The sequence below is a fragment of the Equus caballus genome, chromosome 25 (genome assembly GCF_041296265.1).
Source record: "Equus caballus isolate H_3958 breed thoroughbred chromosome 25, TB-T2T, whole genome shotgun sequence".
Lineage (NCBI taxonomy): Eukaryota > Metazoa > Chordata > Mammalia > Perissodactyla > Equidae > Equus > Equus caballus.
In genome coordinates this window covers 34,682,378-34,694,173 of record NC_091708.1, presented here as the reverse complement: position 1 = coordinate 34,694,173, position 11,796 = coordinate 34,682,378, and the positions used below count along the sequence as shown (strand labels likewise).

Genomic DNA, 11,796 nt, shown 5'->3' with positions numbered 1-11,796 from the left:
TTCTCATCTCTTCACCTCAAACCATGGCCCTCAAGGGCAGACTTACTTGGGCCATCACATACCTTAGCTCACTCTGGGTACTATACTGGCTTTAGAGATGAGGAGGGAGGAATGGTGTCCCGCTCTTAGGAATGGTTGCTTCACTGGGATCAGGAGAGAGACTGAGGCAGAACACCTCATTCCACAGTCAACTAAAGGAGTGGAAATATCTTTTTTGTTACATCCCTAACTCAGAGTTACCTGAGAACCTTCCTGTAAAACCAATCTGAGAGTGGTGGAATCATTGAATTGGTGGCGAGCAGAGGCTGATCAGGAGCCAGGATCAGGCATCACCATCATGGTAAGAAGAAGATTTTCCCACCGCCAAATAGTTTACCCAAAGCCTTCTTCATGTCTCTGTTCCTCAAGCTATAGATAAATGGGTTTAGCATGGGAATAATCACTGTATAGAGAATGGCAGCCCTACTTTCCCTCTCTGCAGAGTGAGTTGATGGAGGAAGTAAATACACACCCATAAGAGACCCATAGAAGAGCAGGACCACGGTGAGGTGAGAACCGCAGGTAGAGAAGGCCTTCCACCGCCCTCCGGGAGATGAGATGCCAAACACAGCCCAGGAAATGCGGACATAGGAGAGGATGATCAGCGTGAGGGGAGCCGGGAGGAACATCAGGCCCATGGTGATGATCATCAGCTCATTAACACGGGTATCTGAGCAGGCAAGCTTCAGTAGAGCACTGGGATCGCAGTAGAAGTGGGGGATGGCCTTGTGAGCACAGAAGGCCACACGGGTCAGCAACAATGTGTGCACCAGGGCAGGACAGTTGGTTAGCACCCAGCAGATGCCCAACATTAGTGCACAGAGCTGGGGTCTCATAGCTGTGCTGAAATGGAGTGGCTGGCAGATGGCCACATAGCGGTCATATGCCATCACTGCCAGAATGCAGTTGTCAAGGCCACCAAACATTAGGAGGAAATATAGCTGTGCAAGGCACCCAGAATAGGAGATGGTATGGTTCTGTGTATGAATGTTGGCCAGCATTTTGGGGATTGAAGCAGAAGTGAAACAGGCATCAGCTACTGATAGGTTGGCCAGAAAAAAGTACATGGGAGTATGGAGGTGTGGGTCAGAGCTGATGGCCAGGGTGATGAGTAGGTTCCCCATGATGGTGACCAGGTACATGCCCAGGAAGATGCCAAATAGGAGAGGCTGGTCCTCTGGCCGCTCAGAGAGTCCTAGAAGGAGGAAACCTGCAACAGCAGTTTGGTTCACTCTGCTTGGTTTTCCCATGCCCTGTGGTTCTTGTTATCTGTGCAGATAAAATCCTTTCAAGTGTCAGTATTAAATTATTAAATCCATTCATAGATATATATCTGTGGAGCTAGAAATATTCTGGGGAAATAAAGGAGATTAAATGGGCATTGCCAATAAGAATCTCTGGATCTCATCAAGGATGTAAGACAATACCCAAGGCACACTTAGAGAACAGTCAAAATAATATGCATTCAAGTACAAATTGTGCTTTCTATGCTATAATAGGGTCTAGAGAAAATAGAAAAGAATGGCTGGAGAAATCATTCTAGGCTACTGGAGGAGGTGAGAAAATGACCATATCCTTGAAGGCAAGATTGGAAAAGTCATTTATGCTTACCAATTGAAAAAGAGATACATGATTTCCATCACTGCCCCTACCCAGTACACACACACACACACACATGCGCGTGTGCGCGTGCACACACAATAGCCTTCTGTGTGGAGCCTGAAAGTGACTTTGAAGAACAAGATAGCCTCCTCTATGCTTGCCTCCCCATACCTAGAACTTGACTTCACCCATTCAGCTCCAGTCCCTGTCCTCTTCCCTAATTGGGGGAATAGGATGTGTGGACTCAGGGCAGTGTCTGTGATGTCCTATGCTCCCCATCTGTTGTTAGGCTCTCTCCCCCACAAACAGGACAGGAGGCCACCCCTGCCCCTCCATCACCCTTTTTGCTGTGTCCCTGTCTACTCTCCTCTTTCTTCTGTGCACTAGTATTCACTCTGGGAACTGGTATTTCAGTCCGCTGGTGTCTTGAACATCAACATGATCAGTACCTATTTGTAGAGCCTTGATAAGTGCCACATACTTTGATGATATTGTTTTGTTGTTCACAAGACCATGAAGTAGGTATTATTATCCTCCACAATTTTGCAAATGGTGAAAAGGAGTCTCAGAAATATTTGATGTACTCCAGATAGCTGGTAAATGAGATTCAAATGCAAGTGTATCTGACTCCAAAGCCTGTGCCTTCACCCCTGCACTTATCCTGTATCTCTCTGATACTTAATCTTCATCAGAGGGAGGAAAGGTGAAAGGAATCAGGCTCTCCCTCTCTGCGCTTGATAATAGCTGCTCTATTCTGCTCTCCTAGGATTTAAAGCAAGCTGCTGTAAGAGGTCATTTCACATTGGCCTTGTAGAAACTGTGACCTTAGAAGTTTTTGTGAATATTTATTCCTCCATTTGTTCTTTGGTTCACAGAGAGGGTTCTGATCTTAGGCAGACAGTCACATTATCTACCCTGGAAACTTTTCCTAGTCGTTGGGCTGGGAAGGGATGTGTGTGTGTGTGCATGTGTTTCCTACCCTTTCCAGATTGTCACCTATCAGAGTGTGGATCTTCAGATTCTCCAGTTCTGTTCTCTGGATGGAAAATTCACAATGAGGAAATGTCTGAGACCTTTCTGACTCAGTCAGTGAAGTTGGAGTCTATGGAGTCCCGGGTTTATTAGGACCACCTGGAGTTAACGACTTTCAGCTTCCGTAGGCCTGGGAAGGCAGGAGTCTTTCTTAGGGTTTTAAAGGCTCCTAGAACACCATTCCCCAGAGCTCATTAGAGCCAACCTCAGTGTCATTGTGCTGCCTATTCTCCAGCCAGTTCTGGCTGGGTCCTGGGGGAACTGAGGGCATCTCTCTCCCAGGAGTTACGGTCTCAGATGTGGGTCTTGGAAGTGTGATTCTGAAGCCTCTTGCTAGGATTCAGCATTTCAGCTTGACCAGCAGTCATCCTGGGAACTCCTGCCTATGCACTGGATAATTTAGAGTCTCCCCCATGACTTAGGTAATACTGAATTGAGGGAGACATCAGATTCAAAATTATAATGTGACCACATCTGCTAGTGATTTCCCTAAAGAGAGTAATCCTAACATGAAGCAATTCCCTCAAGCCCTAAACTCTCAATTAAATGAGGCAGCCTACATAGAGTACAGCAGCCACAATGCCTGATACGTAGCAGCTGCTACAAAAGTTCTGTCTCCTGAATTTTTATTAATACTATCTAATACTTATAAACACTTTCATTACATGATCTCAAGTTATCACAGCAACCTTAGGATGAAGGAACTGTTATTATTCTCATTTTACTGATGAGAAAACTGAGGATAATGACCTGATGAAGGTCATACAACTACTAAATGGAGCTGATGGGATTCCAACCTAGGTGTGCATGACTCTAGAGTCCATGCTCTTAACCACCATACTTTGTCCCAGTAACATTGATGGTTTAAATCATTAATAATTTCATAGATGCAAAATAAACTAATTGTTCTAATTTACATGCCTTTGGTTACTGGTAAGATTAAATATTTGTTTCAGATGATTTTTAACCATGAGTAATTATTTCTCAAATTATCCTGGTTGATATATTTGTACTTTACTTTTTTAAAGATTGGCACTTGAGCTAACATCTGTTGCCAATTTTCCTTCGTCTTCTTCTTCTCCTCCTCCTCCTCCTCCTCCTCCACCTCCTCCTTCTCCTTCTTCTTTCTTCTTTCTTTCCTCTTCTTCTCCCCAAAGTCCGCCAGTATATAGTTGTATATTCTAGTTGTAGGTCTGTCCAGTTGTGCCATGTGGGACACCACCTCAGCATGGCTTGATGAGCAGTGTTAGGTGCACGTCCAGGATCCGAACTGGCGAAACCCTGTGCCAAGCTCGCGAACTTCACCACTCAGCCATGGGGCTGGCCCCTATTAGCAGTTTTGGTTTTTTTTTTCTATTCGCGTGCCCATGCTTTTTTGAATGGATATTAAAGGCAATAAATTAAAATTAAAACATTTTATTCTGTTTCTTTTCTGTCCTTGCAGTTCCATCATGTATTATAGTTTTTAAAAATTATTTTTGTAGTCAAAATCGATAGCTGTTGGGTTTGTGATTTTTTTACATTACTTTTATACTAAAATGTCTTTCTTCTCATAAATCAGGGAAATCTGATTTAATTTTTCTTCTAAATTTTAAATACTATATTTAAATCTTTAACTTACCTGCACTTTATGTTGTGGTATGGTAAGAGAAAAGGATCTAACTTTACTTTTAATTTTTCACACATAGCTGGTTTTATGAGTACTGTTTTTGAATAACTCATGCATTCTCCATTTGTTTGTTAGCTCTGTGCACCTATATGTGGCCTTTCCATATCACCTGGACTGCTCACAGGATGGCAGCTGGGTTCCGAAAGGAAGCTTTTTGAGAGCAAACATTCTAAGGGGTCAAGGTGGAAGCTGCGTGGTGTTCCTAACACCTAGCTTTAGAAATCCTAGAATCTCACTTTCACTACCTCCTACAGACCAAACAAGTCACTAAGGCCGGGCCAGTGACTAAGGGAAGGAAGTTAAGCTCTACAGCTCCATAGGAAGAATAGCAAAGAAATTCATCACTCTTTAATTTACCACAGCCTGCACTCTTGCCACAAAATATTTACATTCTTCCCACATTCAGAATAGACTCACACATCCCAAAAGACTCAAAATCTCAGCCTATTGCAACATCAGGTCAAGTCTAGGATCTTGTCATCTAAATGAGATCTAGGTGAAAATGCATTTCTTCAGATGCATTCCCCCGTGTATTGTTCTTATTACTCTGAAGACCTGGGAATGTGAGAGACAAGTTATTCCCTTTCCCCCTCCACACTCATGGCCAACATGATGGTGACACAGACTGGATCACTGAGACAGACACTCCAAATCCTTGGGGTGGGATCGGGGAGGGTAGGACAGGGAGGAGGACAGGAAGCACATAGCTATGTTTCATTCATTCTCATTGCTGCTAATATACCACTCACAGACATACCAAAATTCATCTATTCTACTGTTGTTAGCCATTTAGATAATTTCCAGTTGGATATTTTACAAATATAGATCGTCCCTGGCTTATGATTTTTCAATTTTACATGATGTCAAAGAAATATACATTCGGTAAAAACAATACATCAAATTTTTAAGTTTGATCTTTTCCTGAGTCAGGGATATGCAGTACGATCCTCTCTCGTGATGCTGGACAGCAGCAGTGAGCCACAACTTCCAGTCAACCACATGATCACAAGGGTAAACAAAAGATTCACTCGCAGCCAGTCTGTACACATCCAACCATTACGTTTTTTCACTTTCAGTACAGTATTCAATCAATTACATGAGTATTCATCACTTTATTGTAAAATAAACATTGTGTTAGATGATTTTGCCCAGCTGTAGGCTAATGTAAGTGTTTTGAGCACACGTAAGGTGGGCTAGGCCGAGCTATGATATTCAGTAGGTTAAGTGTAATAAATGTACTTTCCACTTAAGATATTTTCAACTTACTATGGATTTATCAAGATTTAACTCCTTAGTAAGTTGAAGAATATCTGCAATGGTGATATAAACATTCTTGTGTGGAATATATATGCACATTTTAGTTGACTATATGCTTAGTAGTAGAATGATGTACACCTGAAATTTATATAATGTTATAAAACAATGTTACCAAAAAAAAAAACGTAGTGGTGATAAAAAATGCCCCTGACTCTGATTCCAGGGAAAAAGCTTTCAGTATTTCTCCACTGAGTATGATATTTCCTGTTGAAGTTTATTAAATACTTTTGTTGCATCTACTGACATTTTGAAATGATTAGTGTCCTTTTTATATTAATGTAGTGAATTTGATTGCCTTTCAAATGTTAAACTAAACTTTAATCATGAAATAAACCCTTTGGCTCAGTGGAGTAGGCTTTTTGTCTATACCTAGATTCAGTTTTCTAATATTTTGTTTAGAATTTTTTAAACTTGAGAGATCGGTCTTTGATTTTTCTTTCTTGTCATGTACTTCTCAGATTTTGGTATTATGGCTATTCTTGCCTCATAAAAAGAGTTACAAACTGTTTCCTCTTTTATTATTCTGGTTAAAAGTTTGTATAAGACTGTGGTTATTTCTTCTTTAAAAGTTTGGAAGAATCCATCAGTGAAACCATCTGTGACTTGATATTCCCATTTTGGGAACATTTGATAAAGGATTCCATTTCTTTAGTAGTTATTGAGCTACTCAGATTTTCTTTTCCTTTGTCTTCTTTAATATATTTTTGTTTTTGAAGCATCTTCCTATTTTACTCAAAATGTGAAATTCATTAGCTTAAAGTTGCCCATAATAGCTTCATATTGTCTTTACATTTTTTAAAAAACTGAGGAGAGTGGTTGTCCCAGTGATGTAGTGGTTAAGTTTGCACACTCCACTTTGGCGTCCCAGGATTCACCAGTTCAGATCCCGGGTGCAGACCTACATACCACTTATCCAGCCATGTTGTGGCAGGCATCCCACATATAAAGCAGAGGAAGATGAGCACGGATGTTAGCTCAAGGCCAGTCTTCCTCAGCAGAAAGTGGAGAATTGGTGGTGGATGTTATCTCAGGCTAATCTTCCTCAAAAAGAAAAAAACCTAAGGAGAGTAAGCAAGACAAATAATACCTGTAAAAATTAATGAATGTTTATATGTGTATATATCTGTGTAGCCACTATACAGAAAAAATATATATATAAGCCATTTCCATCACCCTAGTCTTTCTCAATAATACCTCATAGGTAAACAGTATCCTTATATTTATTAATGAAATTAAATTAATATCACCACTTACCCACAAATAAAACCCAGACTTAGATGGTTTCACTGTTTAATTATTATTTTTTTTTGAGAAAGATTAGCCCTGAGCTAACATCTTCCTCCAATCCTCCTCTTTTTGCTGAGGAAGACTGGCCCTGAGCTAACATCCATGCCCATCTTCCTCTACTTTATGTGTGGGATGCCTGCCACAGCATCACTTGACAAGCAGTGCATAGGTCCACGCCTGGGACCTGAACTGGTGAACCCCGGGGCTGCCCAAGCTGAATGTGCAAACTTAACTGCTGCACCACTGGACAGGCCCCAGCCGTCTCTTTTAATATACAGTAGAGTTAAAAGCATGAGTTTTAATCAAATAGATTTGTGTTTCAATTCTGGTGCAGCCATCTTTTCTTTGGTTTCCTCATCTGTAAAATGGAAATCATAATACCATTTATTTACGAGGGTTGTGGTAAGAATTAAGTGAGCTAATGTTATGAGGCCTTAAAGAATAATAAATATACTAGCTACTGTTACTTCTACTGGAAATGATGCATTTTTATAGCTTGTTCTGAAATATAATTCCTTATTCTTAAAATAAAGAATTCTTGTACTTTAAGAAAAAAGAGATGAAAATACGTCATGGCAATGCTACATGTCAAGTTAATGGAACAATAAGAGAGAAAAGCAAATCTCCAAAGACTCTAGCAAGTGTGCCCCAAGTCTCACAGAATTTCAGTAAACGACACTGGGATATCTGTGTACCTAGAGATTTGGTGCAGGATCATTAATATAGATTGCAGTATAAGGAGGTGGGTAACCAGTCTCCAACCAGGTAAAAAAGGGAGAGCAAATTTAATAGGAATATTAGGAATTTGTCAGTGACAGGGATGGTCAGTACACAATGTCTCAAGGGAGGAAATTTAAGAGAATCTTTGATGAATTGATAATCTGGCTGAGTGATTTTCACTTAAGAGTTCACCCTCTTGATGAGTCTGGCTAGTGGCCCTTTCATGTCTTTGTTCTTAAGACTATAGATAAAGGGATTTACCATGGGAGTGACAGCCATGCACATTATGGAGGCAATAATGTTGTTCTTTGAATTGCTAGATGATGGAAAAAATATAATGCAGTAATTGTCCCATAGAATATAAACAAAACATAGAGGTGGAGCCACTTGTGGATAAGGCTTTGCAGAACCCTTTGGTAGAGGGCACCAACAGAATAGAGCCCCTGACAAGGACATAAGAGACAATAGAGACTCTGATAAGGACACTCAATGGCAAAAAGACAGACATAACCCTTAGAATGAAGATGAGCAGGTCTTTGAGGGAGATGTCTGAGCAGGAGAGCTTAAGCAGAACAGCAAGGGCTCAAAAGAATGGGGAAGGCTCCTATTAGCATAGAGGGACAGAGGGACTTCAAAGAGTGTCTGGAGAAAAACAATGGCACAGGAGAGGACCCAGGACCCAATCAACAAACAAAACACACAGCTCTAACCACATGAAAATGGTGTAGTGAAGAGAGTGACAGATGGCCACAGACCTGTCATATGCCACCACTGCAAGAAGAAAGCTATCAAGGAAACCAAATAGTATAAAGAAATACGCCTGTAAAATGCACCCTGCATAAGTGACAGATTGGCAGTGAGTATGCATGTTCATCAGCATCTTATTGACAGTGATAAATGAAAAGGAGACGTCACTGAGGGCCAAGTTGCTGAGGAAGAAGTTCATGGGGGTGTGTAGGCGAGAGTCCAGCCTGATGAGCAGGAAGATGAGCAGATTCCCCGGTCAGGTACATGCCCAGGAATAGGGTGGAGAACATGCCCTGCTGCTCCAGTGGGATGGCTAACCCCAGGAGGAAGAACTCAGACTCACTGCTCTGGTTCTCAGGTCTCATACTGCTCTTCTATATGCTGGTGGTGAAGATGGTTTTGGAATCTCAGGAACCCAGAAAAGATGATCGGGACCATGACATTTCATACTTTAATTTGCCAGGAAAATTATAAATATTTAACTACACTCCTTTTAATTTTCCACATGTGGGTGCACACATCTTCCCTCTTCCCAGTCTGGCTCCAGGAAAACATCACACCCAAAAGCAGCCAACAAGACCTCATTGCACAGAAGCAATAGGGCTTCACTGTTTCATTCAACCATACTTTATTGAACATTGAGTCTGAAAAAGGACCTCTGCTAAGGGCTGAGATTGCATCCATGAACAAGAAAGCCAAGGTCTCTCCCTTCTATTAGCATATTTTTTATGGTCATAATACGGTAATTTACTACACCAAGACAAAGGCAAACTGTAATAATTCACAGTGGCAGAAATAATAGATGAGCATCCACAAACTGCTATGAGTGTTTCTGCCTTAAAGTACATTAGTACCCCCTTATCCACAGTTTCACTTTTTTGGAGATTCAGTTACCTGTAATCAATTGCAGACATCATCTATTCCCGATATCCAACCTTCGATATCATCAAGGTTTTATGATCCTCCTTCTGACATCTCGTCAGAAGGTCAAGAGTTGCCTAATGCTAAATTTCTAATACTATCATTTCTTCTGCATTTATAAATTGCATTTTCCTATAACGCAGAAATTTCCATTAGTCTCACTATTTGTTTTGCATTGATTTAACTCTATCATTATGGACTCGTGTTCTTATTTGTTATTTGTAGTCTGTGACTGTTGTTATTCATTTTGAAGCTCAAATTATTCCAGATTTGGCCAGTGGGAGCTCCTTCAAGCTGGCCCTGTGTCCCCATGATTCACTGAGTATTATTCAGCTTCAGGCCCAGCAAAATTTTCTTGGATAATCTTGCCAAGTCCTGGGCCTGGCCGTGGAATCAGCCATTTTTCTAAGCGTATTGGTCCTTATAGAGGAGAAAGGTAAAGAGAAAAAATTGGAATTAGGTGTGTTCGTTGCTTTCAAGGCTTCTAAATGATCTCAGAAGATGTAGCTAGGAAACATATATAAAAGAAACACAGGAAGTAGAAACTAATAATCTAAAGGAATTCTTATCCATAGGAGGTGAGTCAAGAGTGGAACAGAAGGAATGGGGAATGAGAACAGTATAGATATTGACACATCCAACATATACATTTCAATCTATTTATATATTTGAGAAGCCATGGTTCAAGTTGACAGCTCCAATTCTAGTTTGACATCAGAGTTCTTTCTAGCCTCTTCTTTTCCGTCTACATGGTGCCTTTCACAATATGTTTACTTCCTTGTTGAATCTTTGAATACATTTTAAGTAACTTCAGAATCTTGAACTCACATCATTGTTAATGACAAAGTAGCTGCAGCTCAAAAATTTTGTTTACAGTTTTTCTTTATTGAGAGTTTATATAGACAAAATCCTGTGTTCAAGAATTACTTACGTTACTTATTTTATTTTCCCAATTAGTTTAGTTATGAGATTAATTTGCAATATAGTTAGGTTCATTTGTTTTGTTTGATTCCATTTTGCTTTATTTCCCATGATTTTCTATTTATTTTTACTAAGTAAAAGATAGTATAGTCAAAGTAATACATTAAATACACTCTTCTCCCTATCCTATCTACCCCATTCCCATCCACATTCTGTAGATAAGTGATCTCACTAGTTTATGATTAATTCTTTTTATGTTGCTTTTTGCTCAAATGGGCAGATACATGCATATTTCCCCCTTCATTTTTATACAAAAAGTAGCATTTATAGATGCCTTATGATGCGTTTTTCCCATTAACAATATGACCTAGAAATTCCTCCATATTGATTCATAGATACCTTTGTTATCATTTTTTTTTCACAACTACAAAGGACTCAATTACATTTATATTTCACAGAGTTTCCTCTTGAAGTCCTTGAATGAGATAGTGGTGAAGAATGTACTAAATGCCAATGAGTTTTATACCTCAAATGCTTAAATTGGTAAATTTCTTCTTATATATATTGTGTAACAATGAAAAAATTAAAGGAGAACGTGAGAAGTAATATCTACATAAGGCACAGAAAAGAATTATAAAGTAATAATAATGTATGATTAATAAGATACAGGCAGAGGAATAGTGTAACAAAACGTTTATTTAATTAATCAAAAGAGCAAAAGAGAAGTGATAATAAATATGATAAATAATACGTGTCAAATAGAAAATGTACACTAAGATAGAAAACACAAATTTAATTATATCATGATTACATTAGATGTAAATCGATCAATGCTCCAGAAATGTAACGATTGTAGATCCACATAAACAGAGCAAAATCCAAATTTACACTGTTAACCACAGACACCTCAAAAATATAAGGACACAGAAAAATGTAAAGTAAAGTGATGGAAAAGAAAAAACATATAAAAATGAACCAAAAGAAGGCTGGTATATCTATACTAATATCAGAAGAAGTAGGTGAGATGTTAAGGGAGGAGCCCTAACCAGAGATAATGAGAAATATCTCCTAATTATAAGTGCAGTGGTGCACTACTAAGTAAATAAAAAATGGCCCCCTCTCTTTTGTTTACAAAGTCCTGTTTTCTAGCATTTGCCAATTTCCATAGCTTCATTATTCCCATTACGGTGAATTCAATCTACCGACATGGTGTCATTGAATGTGGAGTTGGGAAGTAATGTTCACATTCAGCACCATGTTTCGAAAAGATTATCCCTTCCTCATTGAATTGGCTTCATGACTGCGTCAAAAAAAATTTGACCACAAATATAATGTTTATTCTTTATGAGGGTTATTTCTGGACTCTTAATTCTGATGCATTGGTCTATATTTGTATCATTATGCCAGTGCTACACTTTCTTGATTATTGTAGCTTTAAAGTGAATTTTTAAATCAAGAAGTGAAATTTCTCTCACTTTGCTCTTCTTTAAGTGAATTAACTCATCCATCATATCCATATTTTGTTTGGTTTGGGTTTTTTT

At 39.3% G+C, this 11,796-nt stretch overlaps 1 protein-coding gene and 1 pseudogene across 1 annotated transcript; both read right to left on the bottom strand.

Annotated features, from left to right (window-relative positions):
- Positions 1-335: 335 nt before the first annotated feature.
- On the bottom strand, positions 336-1,289 carry OR1N2B (olfactory receptor family 1 subfamily N member 2B). Its single transcript, NM_001391483.1, is given in 1 exon segment — positions 336-1,289. A coding segment is annotated over 1 exon segment (954 nt).
- Positions 7,847-8,778, bottom strand: OR1J56P (olfactory receptor family 1 subfamily J member 56, pseudogene; annotated as a pseudogene).